This window comes from Lathamus discolor, chromosome 5 (genome assembly GCF_037157495.1).
Source record: "Lathamus discolor isolate bLatDis1 chromosome 5, bLatDis1.hap1, whole genome shotgun sequence".
Taxonomy (NCBI): domain Eukaryota; kingdom Metazoa; phylum Chordata; class Aves; order Psittaciformes; family Psittacidae; genus Lathamus; species Lathamus discolor.
Genome location: NC_088888.1, coordinates 86,187,675 through 86,210,426, shown reverse-complemented (window position 1 = coordinate 86,210,426; position 22,752 = coordinate 86,187,675). Strand labels below are relative to the sequence as shown.

Genomic DNA, 22,752 nt, shown 5'->3' with positions numbered 1-22,752 from the left:
TAATGCGAAGGCATCCTTAAGGCAATGGTGTCATTGTAAGGAAATATGATATTGATCTATTTCTATGGTGAGCTTTATAAAATTTACCTTCCCATGGCAGACCCTGCTTGAGTTTACCCACCAAACAAGTGAGTTTTCCTACTTATTACCTACTATATCTACCTGTCAAAGGAGCATTAATAGTAACTTTTAATAGCTATTTACTTTTGGTACTTTGTGGGTACCACCAGTAACTGCCAGTGTATCAGCTCAACTAGTATATGGCAGCCATTCCAACAAACACGCGTGTGGACAAAAGGTTTGATTCACAGTTTTGCAGCAATCTGTTTCAGTGAATACGGTAAATGAATACTGAATTCTGTGTGTTTCCCTTAGCTTGAGTAAGAATGAACTGCCTGTGAGAAAGCTGATGGCTGCTGGATTCCTGGGTGTAAGAGATGCTCTGGTGCAGGGGCAAAAAAGAAAGCATGGAGGATTTTATGAATGCCAGTTCAGCCCCTTCCTTTAGAAGGCAAATGAACCCAGCACAGATGGCTTTGGATATTCAGTACAAGATTTATGTGACCACAAAACACAAAGCCAGATTCTTTTTCCTCAGCTCTAGGTTTGGAGTTTTTTCTAAGAAGCATTGTAAAAGGATTTACTATGTATATAAAAAATATTTCTTTAAACTTCCATAACACAAAGACTGTTAAGTGCTTTCATTTGCCTATCAATTTCCGAAGTAGGAGTTAGATAGTATCAGGCTGGAACAGTTGTTATGATCTCTTGAATTCTCATCCACAACTTTGGTCCCAGCTGCTGGAGATCCCTGGTGCTAGGCACTGACACATTTGCCTTGAGCTTTCACTTCTGGGAGGTCTGTCACTTCATATCAAGGGGGTGTTATACCCATAGGGTAATTTCTCATAATTTTCTCTGAGGACAGGGAGAAACACAGTTCATTCAAAATGTATTATATTCGAATACAGGAATAAAGTGAATGACCTTTTCGTTCTCCTTCATTTACTACCCAGGCTACTGTACTGCTTAAGCCAGTTCTTTCTTCAGGCTCCCTCTTGTCTATATTAAAGGTAGCATACACTCCCATGTCAATAAGAGCTTCACATACCTTGAAGAGTCATGTTCCAGTTAGAAGAGAGCTTTTTATTTTCCCCTTCCTCTCTCAGCTAGCATTATATTTTTCAACAGCTCAAGAGAGTTTTTTCAAGACACAGTTTCTAGGCATTATTGCCTTATTTGCATCACAGTTCATATGTAATTTCAATGTCATAGAGATACCATTGATTTTTTTCATGCTTAAAAAAAAAGGAAAACCTAAAAAACAACAAATGGAACACTCTCTGGAGTTTACGAGGTTACAACATTGGAAAGATACTTTTTGCAGGCATTATGGACATACAATGCCATAACAGTCACGTGGCTAAATTTTTTGATGAATTCTCACCTACCTTTTCCTTAAGTGGAAGAATACTATGTACTTTTACCAGTGACAAGAGGAAATTCATCAAAAAAGCGTCAGAAAACCAATACAAAGCACTTAAATATTTCTTCAAGTCTATGGCAGATAACCAAGGAACCTCCAACCTGTCCAATATACCTTCTGGAGAGCTAGCTGACTAGCCAGACCCATTTCTGGGAGACTATCATTTAATGCTTGCGTCTTTTGCTAAAAAACAGAAGAATAACACAGAATAATACAGTATACTGGATCATCACCAAAATATTTCTTTGTTACCAAAAAAGCACGTTATGCAAAATGTGCAAATACGGGGAGGGGGAAGCTGCTCGTTAAGAAAAACTCAGGAATCACATTGTAATGATTTTCCCATTGTAAAAATGGACAGTCAGATGCACTGATAAGGAATTTCACACACCTTGAGGAATTAACGCATCTTGAGTTTTCTGTGAAATGAGATTCTCTAGTTCTGAAAGATGCACAGCCACTGATTCTCTCAGCTCCTCCTCTAAGAGGCCAACCAACCCTGAAATATGCTGTCTACACCTGAAGCTGACACTGACACCAACACCTTGGCTCTGAAGCAGTAGCAGGACTGTGATAATTCAGTTCTTCTTACAAGACAACTAAATTTTATTTTTTCTTTTTTAATTGGAAGACTATTGTATCTTTCAGTTAAACTGATGAAGAACTGAGAACATTTACATGTGTATATGTGTATACATATACACATACACACACACACACCATATATACATGTATATATATATATATATATATATATATTCACCAAATAAACCTTCACACGTGGAAGCCATCTGTGACATCTGGCCTTTACTAAATTATATATATGTGTATAAAGACACATCACTCCCTATGTATTTACTTCAAAATTCCTCAAGAAGATCATGATTCTCAAAGGTGCAAATGGCTGAGCTCCATACACCAGTAATCTTTCATTAACAAACTGAGTTCTTACAGTAGTAGTTTGCGATGCTGTACCTTTATGTCCAAGTACATGCCTCAGTATCTAAGAGGCAATAGTAATCAGTGAGCATAGTTAAATGGTAAGTTTTAAATCCATTTAACAAACACACAGATATAATGAGTTGAAGCCATATTAAAACTTAGTGTAGTTCCTCTACCAACACCAACAAGCATCAGACCAACCAGGCAGTGTATTTTTTAACTAAAGGTTGGACAGCAAGATGCTACTAAAAATAAGTCCAGAAATTCTTTTTACATTTTGCCCTCTAGCTTAAAAACAAGCCCAAGATCCAGTTTTAAAGCCTTATCATCAGATGAGTAAGTAAATGTCAGAGTCTGTCATAACTGTTTCCAGACAATATCTGGTAATTAAATGGTGACATGTTTCATGGTGTTGTTTGTTTTTTTTTTTATTGGCAGCTTCCGATCAACACCCACAAGAGCTAGATATAGTTTTCATGAATAGTAAATAAGGGCCTTTCTCCTGTGGGTCATTACTCAGATAATACTCAAGTTTATACCATTTGCTTAACCTCTTTAGAATTAGTTGAATATCTGGGAAAAATACTCACATGCTCAACTAAAGAATCCAATTAAGACATGGTCTCATCACATACATTTACTCTATAATCCCACTATATCAAACAAAGTAAAAAAATAAAATGATTGAGAAATCAGCTAAATTCTGAATTGATAAAATCTGATAAGGAGCAATAATCTAAACCACAGGTTCCAGCTCCTTTTCAAACTGGCAACCTGTCACTAGTGGGGTCCCCCAGGGATCGATAATGGGCCCAACACTGGTTATTATCTTAATAAGTGATCTGGAAGGTAGGATCAAGTGTACACCACATTTTTAAGGGTGGTGACAAAGATGAAGACTCCATTTTACAAGGAATCACACGGAAAAGATGAGGGGTAATGAGCACATTGCTCCTACAGAGATTCCAGTTGGACAGAAGAGGAAAATTTTTCACAATGAGAACAATCAGCCTTTGGAGTAATCTCCCCAGGGAAATGATGGATTCCCCTACACTTTTAAGATTCAGCTGGACAGGGTGCTGGGCCATTTTGTCTAGACCACAGTTTTGTCTAAATAGTTTGAACCACATGATCATTGAGTTCCCTTCCAAACTGGTATTCTATAATTCTGTGATTCCATGAAGATACAATTAAGGGAACAATAAAATTAATAAAAAAATAAGGCAGATGAAAGGTATTCAAAGGGAAATACTGGCACAGATAAAAAGTGGATTGGTTCGAGAATAGGTTTTTAGATCAACAACACTGTCTTCTGTAGTGAGCTTGCCCATGCTAACAAAGACTGAATCAAAAGAAAGCAAGATCAGAACACAGGAATTAGTTTGGAATCAGAACAGTAAAAACACCCTGTTATTTTCTACATGAAGGAGTCCTGGTTTTCAGTTTTTATTTACTGCAGTTCTGACTTGCTCTTTTTTTCAGGAAAAAAAAAAAAAAAAGCTTGCCTCCCAGGCTTGCCAGTCACATGATACATCTTACTGGAAAAGGCATCTTAATGTGGATTTAAATTAACATGCAGTGTGAACAGCTTCAAAAAGTTCTACAAACATGTTGGAATCCTGATACTTTCCTGACCTTGCAACGTGTTTCACTTCCAGCTCCCAAAAAATAAACAGTGTGAGAGTGAACACAGCAAAATAAGAGGTTCCTAGATTTTTTCTTCCACAAATTCAATCAATGCTTGTTCATATGAACGAAGCAGGAAGGTGCTGCTCCCAGGGTGTTTTCTCCAGAGGAAATGGAAGGACACTGGGCAAAAAACCCACAGCTGTAAGGTGGAAAGATGCACGGTGGAGGGATGCAAGGCATCACTCTTTTCTGTGACACAGGACACAGGCAACTCTTTCAACTGCTCATCAAACTACCATCAGTTCTTCATAAAATTTTATTTTACCTTGAATGTCAAGCATATTACCAATCTCTGATAGCAAGACAACAGAAAAACAACACATTAGAAAAAGCCACTTATAAAGCGTCGGTTAAGATCAATACAAAACTCTGCCTTAATTTAAGAAACAGATTTTAAATTCTCATGGGAATTGTGCCTTTGCTCTTTATGTAAAAGCAAGCAATACACCTCATTAGCAAAGCATACAATGAAAATTACACATAGCTCGTTTAAAATGCAAAAAGAATCAGCATAACAAACACTGCATCAGCCAGCAGTTAGACCTTTCTTGTAAACCTGCTTCTCCGGTTTGGCAACTGCAGTCCTTGGGGAGAAACAGCAAAGGGTATATAACTTAATTACACAGAACCGTTACATCGGGGTTATGCAAGCATTTTAAATATTTATCTCGGTCAAATCATAGCTACAAGTCAGCTATAACAGGTTTGGGGGGGCGAGTTATTATTTTTTAATGCTATTTTCATATAAATTGAATCACCCACATGAAACCTTTTTCACCTTTTGCAGCTGACAGTACCATTTTCAATCAAAACTTGGCCCTACTGAACCAGTAGTTTTACCCTTGCACTTCACCTTGGTTTTAAAGCAGAGTTGCATGGCAAATAGGTGATATTGCTTCCATAATAAGTCCAAATATTTATCTTAATTTATAAAACTCTGATATATGCTTTTGCTCACAGAACACTGAGCTATGACATATGAAATGTACACAAGCCAATAAGATTCACACACACACGAAGTCAAAGCCAGCCACATTCTTTTAAATATTGTTTATGTTGGCTGCATGTGAAAAATTTCACAGTAATTTATACCTGACCAATACCAATTAAGGCCTAATCCTGCTCCCAGTGGTGTCTCCAGCAATTTTGCAAAGGACTTCAGTGGTAACAGGAGTATGACGGGACATAACAGTATGACTTAAATACTAAATATCAAATACTATAGTGAATTTTACTTGTATTAAAACTGGTGATCTCTTTAAAACCAATAGAGATATAGTTGATGCAAGTTGTAAAAAATTCTTTGAGTTCCTTTTCTAAAGGATTGCATAACCTTTGGGATCCTTATTTTTAATGTTAATAATGTCTGAAGTACTTTTGTTCTGGCTTTTGGGATTATTGCTGGTCACCTTCCTGAGACTTGAAAGACCATAAAAGACAAGCACCATACCTATTCCTCTAAATTATTGTACCACAAATTAATAATTCGGTCCCTTTCTGAATGGATCTCTCCCCACAATTACACTAAAACACAGTGATGGGTCACACATTCCAGGGGGTCCAACTGGTCCTGGAATTCCTGGACTGCCACGATCGCCATCTTTACCGGGCTGCCCACGCTCTCCAGGACGTCCTTCCTTACTCATACCTGGTGGACCTTCAGGACCTTAATGACACACATGCAATAAAAAACTACATTATACAGTATTTATATTAAAATGAAAACAAGAGCAACCATGGACCCAAAACCCCCCAGCACTTTGCGAAGTGTATAGATAAAGAAAACTTCATTTTCTAAAAAAGACACTTCTTGTCACAAATTGCTTATATATTTACATAAACCACATGATACCTTATTAAGACTTTTTTTCTTAAAGCACATGGAAAACACTTTAAATAAAAATAGGTTTTAAAAGGAAATATAAACATCTACTTTAGCACACTGTTATACTTGATCATATAATTGGGAACCACCACGGCATTAAGCAGTGTCCTCCTATTTCTATTCATTTCTCTGCCTTTGGATCAGGCCCTAATATCTCTTCCAAAAGCTCAACTTTGCATTTTGCATGAGTACGCAATTGTTGTTAGAAAGAACATTTAGAAATGCGCTAGAACAGTTAGAAATACACTATGCGGTTAGAAAGAACATTTTCCTTCACTAAGCAATGTTTACAAGTCACATGATTATATCAGGGCTCAGTTTTCAAACAGTGGCTGGCTTCAAGATCCATCTATGAAGAAACAGCAGTCTTGGATACCAATCTCTACTAGACCTATCTTATATTAAATAATGTGTTTTATGACAATTTAAAGGGCATGTAAGAGACAGAAATTAGCCATAAAACATATATGGTAATTAAGATGTGTAATAACTATCCCCTTTTTAAAAAAAAATTATACCAACACTTTTTCAAAACAACTTTTTTTTTTTTTTTTTTAATTTTCAACATGCACTGAATCTGCACATCTGAACCATCAATGCCTCACCTGGAGGTCCTGGGGGGCCTTGGATCCCAGGAGCCCCAATTCCTTGATTTCCTTTTGCACCATTTTTCCCTGGCAGTCCTGTGAATTGGCAAATACATGTATATCCATCATATTTGAAAAATCATGGCAGTCAGGTGAAGTTCCCAACAACTGGAAAAAGGGAAATATAACCCCATTTTCAAGAAGGGGAAAATGGATGACCCAGAGAACTACAGACCAGTCAGTCTCACCTCTGTGCCTGGCAAAATCTTGGGGCAGATTCTCCTGGAAGGCATGCTAAGGTACATGAAAAACAACAAGGTGCTTGGTGACAGCCAGCATGGCTTCACTAAGGGGAAATCCTGCCTGACCAATTTGGTGGCCTTCTATGATGGGGCTACAGAACTGATGGACAGGGGTAGAGCAGTTGATGTCATCTACCTGGACTTGTGCAAAGCATTCGACACTGTCCCACACAACATCCTTGTCTCTAAATTGGAGAGACATCAATTTGACAGGTGGACCACTTGGTGGACAAAGAACTGGCTGGATGGCCGCACTCAAAGAGTTTTGGTCACTGGCTCAATGTCCAGCTGGAGACCAGTAACAAGTGGTGACCCTCAGGGATCAGTGTTGGGACCGGTCTTGTTTAACATCTTTGTCGCTGACATGGACAGTGGGATTGAGTGCGCCTTCAGCAAGTTTGCCAATGATACCAAGCTGTGTGGTTCGGTTGATACGCTGGAGGGAAGGGATGCCATCCAGAGGGACCTTGACACGCTTGTGAGGTGGCTGATGCCAACCTTATGAAGTTCAACCATGACAAGTGCAAGGTCCTACACCTGGGTCGGAGCAATCCCAGGCACAGCTACAGACTGGGCAAAGAAGAGATTCAGAGCGGCCCTGCAAAGAAGGACTTGGGGGTGTTGGTCGATGAGAAAATGAACATGAGCCAGCTTCAGTGTGCACTCGCAGCCCAGAAAGCAAACCATATCCTGGGCTGCATCAAAAGGAGCGTGACCAGCAGGTCGAAGGAGGTGATCCTGCCCCTCTACTCTGCTCTTGTGAGACTTCACTTGAAGTAATGTGTGCAGTTCTGGTGTCCTGAACATAAAAATGGAGTGGAACTGTTGGAACAAGTCCAGAGGAGGGCAACAAGGATGATCAGGTGACTGGAGCACCTGCCGTATGAAGATAGGCTGAGGAAGTTGGGGCTGTTCAGCCTGGAGAAGAGAAGGCTGCTTGGAGATCTAATAGCAGCCTTCCAGTGTCTGAAGGGCGACTATAGGGATACTGGGGATGGACTGTTCATTAGGGACTGTAGTGACAGGACAAGGGGTAACAGGCTAAAACTTAAACAGGGGAAATTTAGATTGGATATAAGGAAGAAATTCTTTACTGTAAGGGTGGTGAGGCACTGGAATGGGTTGCCCAGGGAGGTTGTGAATGCTCCATCCCTGGCGGTGTTCAAGCCTGGGTTGGACAGAGCCTTGGGTGGTATGGTTTAGTGTGAGGTATCCCTGCCCATGGCAGGGGGGTTGGAAGTAAATGATCTTAAGGTCCTTTCCAACCCTAACTATTCTATGATTCTACAATGTTACGATCTTTGCACACTAAGAATATTTTCATCCAATGAATTGAAGTCAGCATTTTGTAATACGTCTTAAATAAAAAGACGTAATAATTCAAAAGCAAAAAGTGGGATGTAAAATAAGCATTTCTTTGTAACCTGCACATCATAACTGGGCTCTAAATTATCTTCATTTCTACTGAATTAAGAGGTGATTTAGCACCTGTTACACACACAGCCACTATGAGTTGAGGGAATAGATGAAGGGCAATTAAGAAATTTCCTGTCATTGCCTTTTCATTGGCAAAGTTTTTGAGAAGTTCTATGAAGGAAGTTTAAGGTGTTCACCACAGTTCCTGTAGAAGGTGGAATATATAGACAATCATCTTTACAACATATGGTAGAATTAAATCTCCACCAAAGAAACACTGAGAGGGGCAAAATATGTACTCTCTTACAATGGCAAAAAAAAAAAAGTTTCTTCATAGAAACAGATATCTCTTTTCCCAACTCTAACAGAAGAGCCAGAGCTGTAAGTGCCAGCTCCAGAGGATATCTGCACATTCTCCTATTGCAGATGAACTTATAAAAGCACTGCAGAAAAATCATCATTACATCCAAAATTAATTTGATGTGCTAGGTCATAGTTAATAAGTCACAAAGAAACCAAATATTTACCAACCATTTGCCTGCCAACCTTGGCACATTACTAGTTAGGTGTATTTCATACAGTTTTCCTGATTATTTTGATACCATAGGAAACAGAGGTGATGCTGGGACCAGTTACCAAGTTACGGACTTCATGAAGTCTCTTGGTCTAGTTGCAGAGTATATATGCATGCTTAAAGTCTGCAAATACATCACAGAAATCAGCTGGAATGCTCAGGTGGATGATTTACCTGAAAGTGTAAATGTTAGCTTTCCTAAAAAGAAATCAGAATATTTAAGAAGAGCATGAAGGAAGGGGTAAAAGTCTTTGTCAAATAAAAAGAGCAAAAGGAGAAAACCCCAGGAAACCAGAGTGAGCATAAAGTTTGTTGCATGCCAAAAACAAGCCTATAGGGTAGCAGATAGTGAATAGCCAGAGAATAAATACTGTTCTTTAAAACAGCAGAAACAGACATTTGGAAGAAACCAGAAAACATGGAAATGTTGAAATCCATTTGATCTATACAAAATAATCTAAATGCAGTTAAAAATATTTATGTGAGACTAAGAACTCTCTAAAATGACCAAAACAAAGTTTGACTATAGCAGAACTGAACACTAGCTATCTCATTGCATTCTTGTATTTTATCTTCTTCTGACATACATTCTTTGTAAGAGGTGAAACATTCACACTGCACCATGTACTCAGTTATACTTTGTGATACCAACCCACCTCTTCTCTTAGATCACCCTGCACTAATCCCATGCGAAAACTCAAAGCAGAAAACAAAGTCATAAAGGCCATTAGCACAATGACACATGCACACAGTACCTCTTGTCCCACGAGCCCCAGGGCGACCCGGGATGCCCATCAGCCCTGGAATGCCATCATTTCCTGGTAAACCAGGAAACCCTCTTGGACCTTCAGGGCCTCTTGGACCTGGTGGTCCTGGAAGTCCTTGGGAAGTGCTTTGAGACTGACAGTGGTTACAGTTTTGCAGCCTTCCACTCTGGAGGATGGCAGGCAACTGGGCTGGAAGAATTAAAACAAAAAAATTGCTTAGAGTGTTGGAACAATAAGATATAAAAATATTTCCCCCTAGTCACTCATACAAGACCAGCTTCTTCTCTTTAGAGAATATGATAACTTTAGGAAACAAGATGGTAAAGTATGGAACCTGTGGAATACATTTCCACACCTGTAGAAAAACTATCAATCAGCAATGTCAATTTTACTTTCAAGAAAGTATCTTTATAGAATCCTAGAATAGTTAGGGCTGGACAGGATCTTAAGATCATCTACTTCCAACACACTTGCCATGGGCAGGAACGCCTCACACTAGACCATGTTGCAAGACGCTCTGTCCAACCTGGCCTTGAACACTGCCAGGGATTGAGCATTAGATGATCTTAAGGTCCTTTCCAACCCTAACTATTCTAGGATTCTATGATTCGCAACTTTCTTGGGCAACCTGCTCCAGTGCCTCACCATCCTCACAGTAAAGAAATTCTTCCTTACATCCAATCTAAACTTCCCCTGTTTAAGTTTCAACCCGTTACCCCTTGTCCTATCACTACAGTCCCTAATGAAGAGTCCGTCTCCGTCATCCTTGTAGGCCTCTTTTGAAACTGGAAAGCTGCTATGAGGTCTCCACGCAGCCTTCTCTTCTCCAGGCTGAACAGCCCCAATTTTTTTGGCTTGTCTTCATATGGGAGATGCTCCAGCCCTCTGATCATCCTCGTGGCCTTAAATGTATATTTATTTATTATAATTATATTTGTATCATAATTATCAGAAAACTTCTTTAGCACTTTAAACAAGGGAAGAAAAGAGGCTTTCAAACTTACTTCTCAGCACATCTGAGCACACCTGTCGAATAAATTCTTCTGAAAATTCTCGTGCCTGAATTAAACAGAGAACAGTTAAAAAAGACAGTATGCATTTGTTTGGGGGCTTTAAGACACCCAAAATGACGAGTCTGAGGTCCTATACATACAGGTTTTCCATCTGATCCAGGTGGTCCCGCGGGTCCTCTATCTCCCGGCTGACCTCTGAGACCAGGAGGTCCAACCAAACCTGGCAGACCAGATTCTCCTTTTTGACCGTTGATGCCTCGAATGCCTGGATCTCCTTTCTCACCCTTCTAGAATGGAAACCAATGAAAAGCCAATCATATCTTCACAGACCATGGGGAAGCTAGGTAGCACCAAGCACACAAATTCTGAGAGAATCTTCATTGATTATCCTCATGAAATTAATATAAGTTGTCACTGAAAATTAACTTGATACTGATGAGATTATCTGACTTAAATTTATGGAAGTTTTCAGCTTTTTAATAACTGCGTCTGATAAAATTATTTACCAAATATAACTAGAAATAAACCAGCTTTTGCTTGTTTGTTTGTTTTTTACTTTAAGGACCCATTTTACTTAATAATTAATAAAAACTAAAATAGTCTTCTTAATTAACATATAGAAAGAAAGGCTTTATTCATTTTTTTGAGAATTAGATAATTTGTTAGTATGTTAACATCCTTAGAAGGTTGGAAAATTAGAATTGAAATTCTGGCATCACTGAAGTTCTTGGCAGACTTCCTGTAATAATCAAGACTTTTACCCCATGTTATTAGCATATAAGACAAAGGAAAAAAGCAGGTTTTATTTTAGTTAGGGTACTTACATATACATACGACTAATACCAACTGTAGACCATTTGCTTCACTGGTAAAGGTTAAAATACAATTGGAAAATATTTTTATTATCTTCATCAAAGTAATGGTTTTTCTATGCATGGAATTAGCTATTGCAATAGTTCAAGTGGAACTCCTCTCTGTGCTGGAGCCAACAAACCATCAGTACAATGCAATTTGGTACAGGATCAAGACTAAAGTTAGCATACTATGTTTGCTCACTGTTGTGTTTTTTCTTTCCATTTTTGCACAGCTTCCGCATAATGTTAACAGTTGCTTCAAAATTTTCTTTCACCCTTTCCGACCATCAAAGATGGAATTATGGAAATAAGGCAGCAATATGGCAAAACTTATTGAAGCAAATAATGCAAATTTAAGAAGCACTCAGGCAGTCTCCATAAACTTACACTGATTTTTAAGTTGTGGTATTTATACTATTTTGTATCATTCTGTATAGTACTTATCAAAATTATTTACATCAGGAAAAATCCAAAGCTTTCTGGCTTGATCTGAATGAGTAACAATGCTCAGGGCTGTCCACATGACAGGGTTGCAAGCTTCAAATTCGGTATTGGATTACTCAGTCGGATGCAGACAGACAGGCACTAAAGTAAGGCAAGTATTTTTAACTCTTAAGAAAAAAAGAGAAATTATACAAAATGTGACAGATGTCAGTCAAGGGACTAAGAGTAGTGCTGGAAAGATGTTCTACCAGTAAGATGGCATGCATGAACTGAAGAGCAATCCATACCCTCTTCCCACTTCAGAAGTTCTACACTACCTCAGAATTTACTTTTTCCAAGGATGTATACGTATTTTATTTCCTGGATACAGTCCCTTTGAGTGATGTAGTCATAGAATTTATACTCTTAGTTACACCATGTAGATTTGTACTTGTTCTTTTCTATTACATCATTAGAAATGTTTTTTTCATTTAACAAAGTCAGCAAGGCTCAGAGATAAACATATGGAGCAGATGCAGCTATCTAGGGCTATACTAGAGACTATATGTGCTGGGATCTGAAAATCATGCTGTTCTTGTAGCCAGAAGTTGTTTGCTTTAATTTTAATTACTTTTACAGCTCCGGACTATGTTTACATAAAAGACATCTGACTTCCAAGCTGATTTATTTGGACTAAATATTAAAAGGCCTAGAAAGCATTAAGAACCAGTGAAATATTGTGAAAGTGGCACCAACTGTAGAAAAACATTACAGGCAAGAAACCAGTATAGAAACAGCAGGACAAAATGCTGGAATCATCAGCACAACTGCCTGCAGAACTTGCCAAAAAGCAAATTAAACTGCTGATGGAACATTTTCTAGAGTATACCTTGGTCTTGTAACACTCAGCCACATCCCATGTGTGGCACTGTTTTTTGACCATTGCTATTAGCAAAAAAATATAAAAAAGAAAGAAAAGAAAAGCACTCAGTAAGTGCTGAGAATTACAGAGCGAAGAAACTTTTCTTTGAGGAGTCAGAGTCCAACAAAAGACAACATATTTTATAAAAGTATAAACTCATTTTATAGGCCTGATAAGTAAATACCATGGCATCATTGTATCTTAGCATAGAGTAAGAATTATTATTTATTTATTATAAGAATTAGTAGTATTAAAATGATTTTTCAGAAGTAATTATTATTACTATGATTTCTGATACTTAAAAAGGCTAGTTCTATAGTATGGAAATAGGATTGGGAACATACATTTTACAGATTTACACATAAACTGCAAAGAAATGGAATAATTTTGTAATACTATACTTGTCATTACAAAATACTTACCTCTCCTTGTTCTCCACTCAATCCTTCTAGTCCCTTTAGGAATTAATAGGAAAAAAAAAAAAAGTTGAGCCAAATTACTTGAAATAAAAAAGACAGTATTTTTGTCTTTTGTTTTCAAGAAGTAATCACAAAAGTCAATTTTTAAAGATTCTGTGATTGCTATTCATACAAAAAAAAAGCAACTGTATGGAAGGATGGAAAATGTATACCGTGGTAAATTAACACTTTAATAATACTTTCAATATCATATACCAAAAGGATAATTTGGGAATATATCATACATATTATAAACACATAGACACTATATAGACATATAGACAAAATAAATAAAATTGTATTCTACCAAAAGGAAACACTTGAGTTTACCTGTTTAATACCATCTCACTTGGCAGAAATCAAGTTCAATGCATTTGAAATGCAAACCCAGTTTGAAAGCCAGATTTTGCATGTTGGCAAATGATTTCAGTGTCATTTCTGCCACATGGTTCAATGGTGTTATTGATTAAGTTCCATGGTAAGACGGTAGTTCATTGCAGGCTTTTTCACTTTTCTGATATACTGTTATGGACAAGGGAATGCACCTTTGAGAAGTCCTGAAGGTCTGAGAAACCTTGGAAAGACCTAGTGCTGTCTACCAGAAGTATTTGAATGACTGTTTTTTTTGGTTGCGGACCAAACCAGATAAGCATGGGAAACAATTTTAGACCAAGCATGTATTATTTTTTCAGCTTTCTCCAGAAAAAAAAAAAAAAGGAAAGCAATTCAGTTTCATCATTTTATCTAAAAAAAAATTTAATGTTTTCTTTCACTTTGTTTTATGCTATGATTAGAATAATAAATATATGAAAAATTTCTCCATTATTTGCAAAAATGATAAAACAAAGTTTGATTTGTAAAATGTTAGAGTTGGACATTACATTTGGTTAAAATCAGTGACTAGCCTTTTAGTTTAAACTATTTCTTAAAAAAGTATCTGCTCAGCTTTACTACTGGATTCCTGTCAACTTACATACCCCTGAGAGTGATAAAATTAGGCTAACATACAGCATGGATCTCCTGCCCATGCCTCAGTGGAACCAGCTCCTTCTGGCTAGACAGGAAGCTGTATCCATGTTGTAATTCTGAAAAAAGCAACCATGACTTCCTTCCAAGTCTCATTTTAGATATGTACCTCTGACAAATACTTCTTTGTTTAGACATGACATAGACGATGGAGTTAACAAGTATTTATAAATACTAACAGTTATTTGCTGTTGTGTAACAAGATAGCCAACTATGACACAATTAGAATACATTGGCCCAGAGTTAAAGAGAAACAACTGGATCTCACTGATTTTCAGCTGAAACAGGAAACATCTGTAATTTATGAGTGCAGAAGATGTCAATAATGCTCCCAGTATAGTCTAGGAGGTAATCAACTACATGGAAGAGTAGCATGGTACATGTAAAATCTTAACAACCCAAACATCACTCTTACAGCCTTGCCACAGAAGCCACTTCGTGCTGTTATCTGCATTTTATATTTATAGCTTCATGAAAATTTTCAATGTTTAAGGACTTCATAAAATAATCCAGAAAAATGTACTTCTGGTCTGTTTCTCAATATACATCCCAGAACCACAGAAGCATGTAGGCTGGAAGGGAGACCTCCACGGGTTCAACTTCTTTTTCAGAACAGATCCAGCCACAGCAGGCTGCTCAACACCCTGTCCAGACAGGTTTTGTCACAGCCACTGTAAGCAGCTTTCTCCAAAAGCAAAATGCTTCTCCTGTATATCAAGCTGGGATTTCCTGCTTTCCCACTTGTGCCCATTTCCTCTCATCCTTCCACTGTGCACAGCTGAAAAAAGTATGGTTCCATCTTCTCTGTGTTGGGTTTATTTTAAACATATTAAGGTTATTTAAGAGGAAATTTATACAACTATGTAATCACTTTATACATAACTACATATCACCTGATGCAAAGACGTATCCTTGTTGATGGAAATAACCTTAAGAAACAAATATGAATCACAGCTCTCTTGAACGAGGACTGCTATTAGAACAGTACCTGTAAGCCTGGATTTCCTTGTCTTCCCTTTTCTCCTTTCAGTCCCTTCACGAAAGAAGCACATGTTCTTAAAATACACATTTATCTGGGAGACATAATTAAACTATCAAAAATAACACAAACAGGTTAAAATCTAAAATCTCATCCTAAACCAGGCCAAATCAATCTGAAAAGTTACTCTTTAAGAGTTCAGACCAGAAATTGCAGAAGGATAAAATTTCTACTCTGAACACAGAGGAGCCAAATTAAGATCTGGATTGTAACACGATTATTTTTTTGTTTGTTTTAGGTATTTCCATGACTTTTAGATAACAAGGTAACTCATTAGAATACAGCAGGTAGGCAGTTGCTACTGCTCAAGCAAACCTTCTGTGGAGCTTAGCCTTAAAAAAAAAAGCTCCTCAATGAACACCTCAGACTTGTAATACGAGTATTGCCAGATGGTTTCGTTAGAAACAAAGTTGAGTACCTGCATACCATTTTCACCTTGGTTTCCTTTGTCCCCCTGTAAAATATTAGAAGTCTCCATTGTAACTTGATCCATCTCAGAGATATGTAGTCTGTGTTTTAACATAGTAAATACAAGAGATGCATCTAATAGCTTTTATTTATACTAGTGAAAACAAATCAGTTTGTCCCCATGTACACAAACACTGAGAAAAGTACAGAAAGTTATACTAAGAAGGGAATCTGTCACAGAACTATGAAAAAGAAAAGTGGACACTCATATACCAAGTTCAAATTACAAAAATACAACATAATGAGGTGGAAAATCCAGCATGATTTTATCCACTCAGTGTATGGGAGTGAAAAGGATGTAGGCACGGAAGAGGAGCAGTATTGCTGATGGGTTAAATTTCATCTGAAAGATAACACTACATATGCTTGCCTTCACCCATACAGAACTGAGTATAAATAATTTCTGTAATACTTATTATAAGCCCATTGAATGCAGAAGTTACACATGACATGCCAAAGAAAAAATATCTTTTTCATCAGAAAAAAAAAAAAAATTATATTTTGCTCCAGTTCTTATGGAAGGCTCCACAAAAGACTGTACAATAGACTTTAGAGACGTGGCACTTGCTAGAAGATATAAAAGTAAATATAGAACCATGGATCATACTATTAGGTACTATAATTCATAATGGAAATTTCATTAATACCCATGTCATAGCATTTTATGTTAACAGATTCTTCATTTAGGCCACTCTCTATGAAAAATAACTTTTCCCACAGAATGGGCCTTCCAAAATATACCAACTATTCTCTAATAATAACGGCGTATTTAGGAAAAGGAGTTCCTTTAATGATGATCACTTGTAAGAAAATCACTTCCAATAAAACATGAAATTAATGTAAAACCGGAAAGAAACCTTACCTTTATACCCTGGGTACCAGGAATACCTGGGTAGCCTGGTTCACCTGGAGCCCCTGGTATTCCTAGTTCTCCCTGAATAATACAGTAACTGTGTCAGTGATGTGCTCTGTAAAAACATATATTTCATGTATTCTCAATACAGTACATACTTTGGCTACGATATTTTGAAATTTTGTAACTGAGGGCGATTGAAATGTCTGAAGAATTCATGAAGGGATGTTGAATACAGAGAAGCCACAAAAAGGACTCCTAACTCTAAGCTCCAGTTTCCAGTATCTGTCTTTTTTAATTGCCTTTTAACACAGTTAATATTGATTTTTCAAAATTACACAAATAAAACTATCTGAAGAAATGGCAATGTTTGCAGGTTTGAACTTCACGAACAGCTGACTTACATTGCCTAAAATCTAGTATAAAATTAGTAAGAATCAAATGGATTCTGATGCAATTTTATTTTAAATACTGCTTTATATTGAAATAAAATGCCTGTAACTGATCATGGAAAAACATGGAAAATCATGGAAAATCAGTATATAATAGAGAAGTAAATTAATCCCTTCTTTAACTACAGTACTTACAGATTCATATTTACCTTGGCTCCTGGTGATCCTGGTTTCCCCTGCATTCCAGGTTCTCCTTTATCACCCTATATAACAATATAAGAGTGTGGCTGATATATCCATGCGTTTTGTCACGTGTGGTATGACTAGCAAACAAAACCAGACACTGCTGGGAAATTTGCTCTTGAAAATAGGCACAGGTAGTGACTGAAAGGCTAAAGTTATGCTCCCTTGCATTAAACCTGAAGTTTCAACTTTCTCACAGGAAAGATGAGATGCGGATGACAAAATGTGGTCTGCCAGCCTCTGCTCACCTGTTCCTTCTCTACTTGCCTAATTTCCCTTGCCCAGTCATACCATGTTCGTGTATTGACATCACATTTCCACCATCTTATTTAATAAAACTCTGAGAAACCTCAGACCTGTCTGAGCCAAAATACGTATTTATGTTTTGGCCTATGGAATTAGGAATATACTCAGGACAAGGATTTTCATTAAAATCTAAAAATTATTGATTACTTCATAATGCTTTTGCTTAAGAATGAGGTTATTAAGAATGATTCAGAGAGAATCAAACTGTATTCTGAATGAGAGATACAAAGCAAAAACATCCTTCACAAATGAAAATGAAGCTAATTAATTTTAGTCATTTCATAGGTATTCAATCTTCTTGACAATAGCAAACATTGACCACTTTGAGAAATGTTAGCTTCAGTATACAATTTTAAATAAATATGTACTTTTGGATATAAAATTACGCATGTGTGGAAATTGAGCTAAATGTAAATACAAAATTCAGGAAATGGATTCTAGATTCCTAAATTTTCTCTAGGACATAAAATTTGGTGCTTACTGACCAAAACTCATCTTGGAGCAAATTAAAAGGTTACACTAACAGATCTGAATTTCTAGTATCTCTTTCGGTTTCTGAGAACATGGGTCAAATTAATTCTTGCTGTAGCTGCAGTGCAATCAAAAAAGTTACATCTGAAATAAATTTGGCTCCTTGGGTGGAAAAAGCAGCACATAACATTTTTTAACACAATTAAAATATAAATAAATGTAACATAGGCAGAAAGTTCTGATGTATACTGAGAATTATCTGGCTCCCAAGACTGCAGAACATTTTCCAGGACTCAAAACTGAAACGATGTCTCATGACTATTTCTGCAATTGTTCCAAACCTCATGGGATGACAGGCACCATATATTGAGCTATATTAAGCTGTCTTGAGACTGATCATATATGGTAATACAGGGAAATCATACAGCAAATCACCAATATTTAATATGCAAAAAAATGAGCTGCAAAATCCTGATGTTTTGTCATCTCTAAAGCAGTCATTCATCAAATCACAAGCAAATTAATACAAACAGTTACCTTAGGCCCAGGAGCTCCAGGTAGACCAAATGAGCCTTCTGGTCCCATCAAACCCTATTTATTTGTGAAAAAGACAATGACATTTCTGTACTAATCTAGAGGAGTAATGTCATCAGTATAGTGTAATAGTATGATTAGTATTAGCATTATATTACCATAGTGAAATAAGTAGACCAGGAAACATAACGTCTCATCATATCGCAATGCAGGCTGTAGCTCTGATACAGCACAGTGGATTATTTAGACCTTCTGTGGCCTAAGGAAGGGCTACTGTGCAATGGAAAAAAACATACAGGAAAAAAAGCACAGCGCTGCCATGAAATACTCCCGAGAGAAAGAATTCTGCAACTCAAAACCCTGTCTGTGTCATCTAATCTTTAACATATCCTTAATATGCCCTTAGCTATAATTGAAAGTGACACAAGAGTTCCTTAGTTTCCATGTAGGGTTCCCAAAACCAGCAAAAGCATATGTGGCATTTCATAATTCTCTTCCTTTTTTCTGACTGTGTGTCCCTCAAAGCTGCCACGCTTTGACTGCTTTAGCAAATTTCATAGAGGTTTATTGGAGCAGTTAACTTGGGGGCCACACCTTTGCAACTTCTGCAGAATCTTCAGGATTGAATTGTTCATTCAAGAACCCAATAGCTTGACACTTTGACACATGCAAAAAGCTAGAGCATTGCCACAATAGTCCCTTGGACTCTTCTCATGGAAACATGGTGATAAAGCCATATTTAGTTTTCTTTGTTCCACACATAAAATAAGAGGTACACTCCGAAAAAAGATCAGCTATAAGAATGTACTTAAGACACAGCATAAAAGAAAAGTGTAATAACACAGAAAGTCAAACAATTAAATAAGCCTTGGAAATCTAACTTCTCAGAGGATTTTGGCAATGATTCTAATTGATAGTATTTTCAAAAACTACTGTTCTTATTGTTATTTAATCTTTGCTTTCATACAGAAAAAACCAATCACCTTCTGTATAGTCCTAAATGTTAGGAACTATTCAGTTCCATGAAGTTTCTGAGGTCTGCTTCCACTCATACCCTAAGAGACAGCATATTCCCATGAATCATTTGCATGTGACCTATGTTCAGCACCAGCTTTGTTACAGCAAGCATAAGAAAATATTTATTTGGTTTGGAAACAAACCTTGATTACATTAAGAATGCCTGAATGCACTTGCACATCAGACCTGCTTCTTCACTTGTTCTCTTTTTATTTACATAACAAAATAATGTTTTATTCATTCTCATTTCTCTGTAAGGCTTAATTCAATTTGGCTGTTTTAAATCAGTTCTCAAGTTATCTATTGACCTCCTCACTTCTGAAATACAGATGTCTTCATTATGTGGTCTTTTCTGTATTCTTTGAATGATACCTTCCTTTTGCAAAAACCATTGTGAAATTATTATTTTCTTCTCCTCAGGTCCTGTTCTGTGCTCCTTACTAGTACATGAATCAATACAGAAAAACAAGCACAAGTTTGGGGAGGGACAATGGGAAGGGGTGAGAAATGCAATTAGGGGATTTCTGGCTCTTTTCTCATTGCCATGTCAGTGTTGCTTTGCGCTTCAAGCTATGTAATACGCTGGGAGCCCACCCTGTAACAGCTCCACACTAGATCACTTCCAGTTTATGCACACACCAGCCCTTGGATTACAAACATGATAAATGTTCATCACAAATGTCCCTCATTCATTTACCTTACATAAAGTAGAAATACTGTGTGGACAGAATAGCTTTTGCTTTTTTTTTTTTTTTTTTTTTTACTCGGATGTGTCTATATCCATGTTAACCTGCAAACATACGCTGGAGATGGCAAATCAGAAAATCTATTTAGCATAATTAAGGATCAGGCATACATCTGCAGAAAAGGGAGAAATAAACCCCAGAGTTGTCCTGGCTTCCTTTCCTGCACTTTCATTGCTAGGCCATGTTTAACGTATTTCAGTTTTAAAACTACAGAAGACAACTACATGAAATCAATACACTGCAAGAAGAAAACTCTGAGATGCAATCCAGGAAAAGCTTAAGAACTTTATCTGAACACTAAGGCATGTAAGATTAAAAGAGAAGAGCATGTCCTGAATAAAAATAAATAACAATTCAAGGACATAAAATGTAGCAATACACCCCATTTTCCAGAGCTGACACTATTTATGTGGCAGATAAATTAATAAATTATCGATGTTGGCAATGTAATAGGGATAGTTATTACTGAAGAAGAACTTGTTACTCAAGAATTTTCCCAAGGTATTAATAGACCATCCACAAGCTTTCCATCTGTTTTTTCTGGAACAAACATATTCAGCCTGACTAATACAAGGAAAATCCTACTATCTTTTCTGGTTGAAATTCCCTAATGTCATAAAATATGTTCAAATATTCCATGCATCAATTTCCTACTTACTTTATCAGGTGACAAAAGATACATTAAATGAGTTGACAGGAAGCATGAATAAATTATTTTCAAGAACCAGATGTTATTTCTCTAAATAGAATTTGAAGAAAACATGTTAGAGGAGTTACTTGAATAAATACATGCACTTTGGAATCCCACAAGGCTTTATTATAGCTGATGCCTCAGGCATTTTGTTTAACTTTGCTCAGAAAGAAGTGGAGAAAAATTTTCCAGCAATAGGAAATAAAAATGGTTAGAGGCACAGGTGAGAGATTAAATGTGCATGTGTTACCTAGAAGCATGGAAATTTGAGCTTCTAGTTCAGCGACTGTTTTGTCCAAATTTGGTTTAAACAACTGCAGTTACTGGTTGTCAAGGAAATTTGCTCTTTCCAGAGAAGATCCTTAGGTGGCTGAAAAGTCCTTTAAGTTCATTAAAGGAAAATTAACCAATGCACTCAACTTTATACAAAAGGGCTTCTGACAGCCGTAATGTAGTGGTCATGCCTGATGCTGTCAGGAAACCAACAACTGCTGGGTGGATGCAGGGTAACCTAGAGTGAGAGTAGCCCAGAATTTGCAAAATCCAAACTGGTTTAAATCTCTCCCTCCAACCAGGGCTGCACTGGTTTTAACTGATCTTATACTTTATTAAGGAACTGAGAGCATTGTGAAAGAAGAGAGCTCTTCAATACATTTACAGACATTCATATGCCTGTATATGGTCTTTGTATAACCTAGAGTTATCTAGAGAGCAAGTTTACGGGTCTCTCCTTTCTCTGTGGTTATCTTCAGAGATGGAGGAGAAAGCACAAACCACATTTTTGCCCTTCTGAATGTTTTTAAATGAAAAACAATAAAGCAAAGTGAAAAATCAAGAAAATAAATAGGAAAAATTATGAGATATGTGGACTGTACAATTTTGAAAAGTCTATTTACGCTCTAACAACTTCCTCAGCTTCTTCAAGAGATAATCCACATATGCATTTGGATTACACATGACCAAGCAGTACTCGGCACGATCAGAGCACGCTAAAGATTTAAGAGTCCTTTGTAGAGTCAGTCTCAGCATCATTCTGACAAATGCACAACTGAAACCAAAAGACCACTTTCTTACTGTGACTTCAACTCCAGAGGTGTAGAACTCTAACAGAAAGCAGACTGTATTTACAGTGGAAAGAAAACAAGAAATTTTTTTTTTAAAACCCCATTCCTTAAAAGTACATCAAGAACAAGTTTGCCACTACTGATTCAGTATTTTAAAGTGAAACAGAATGACAGCATGCTCAGGACTCATGTGGCTCAGGTATCTGACAAAACTATTGAAATATCTTCCCAGAAAAGAAGAAAAAGTTCATGTTAACAATGAGGATGCTTAATAATGGAACCATGTAAGCATTGTTGAACTTCCATATTGAAAAAGATCATTTATTTTTAAGGCAGCATATGTTCAGACAATTATGATGTTCCTACTAATTAATGCAAGATCTCTAACTAGTTTTATGCAGCTGTCTCTTTTGCCTTTAAAATTTCGATTTTGCGGTCTATATGTACTTGCACCAACCTCCAGAACAATTATTTTACTACTATGCTTTCTAAAGGACACAGAAATCACCCTACTCAGACAGTAACAAAGATGCAGTAAGCTGGAATGGCTAAAAAGAATGTTTATTTTCTGTTTCCTACATTCT

General features: G+C 37.0%; 1 protein-coding gene across 1 annotated transcript in view; it reads right to left on the bottom strand.

Moving 5' to 3' along the window:
• Positions 1-4,357: 4,357 nt before the first annotated feature.
• Positions 4,358-22,752, bottom strand: part of COL21A1 (collagen type XXI alpha 1 chain) — a 100,188-nt gene continuing 81,793 nt past the window's right edge. The window contains exons 20-30 of the mRNA XM_065681486.1: positions 18,654-18,707; positions 17,306-17,359; positions 16,714-16,785; positions 15,802-15,837; positions 15,333-15,377; positions 13,283-13,315; positions 10,802-10,948; positions 10,653-10,707; positions 9,637-9,837; positions 6,608-6,685; positions 4,358-5,783 (exon numbers count right to left, since the gene is read on the bottom strand). Of these exons, the coding sequence (XP_065537558.1) occupies positions 5,596-5,783; positions 6,608-6,685; positions 9,637-9,837; positions 10,653-10,707; positions 10,802-10,948; positions 13,283-13,315; positions 15,333-15,377; positions 15,802-15,837; positions 16,714-16,785; positions 17,306-17,359; positions 18,654-18,707 (963 nt within the window). The 3' untranslated portion in view covers positions 4,358-5,595. The remainder of the gene's footprint in view (positions 5,784-6,607; positions 6,686-9,636; positions 9,838-10,652; positions 10,708-10,801; positions 10,949-13,282; positions 13,316-15,332; positions 15,378-15,801; positions 15,838-16,713; positions 16,786-17,305; positions 17,360-18,653; positions 18,708-22,752) is intronic.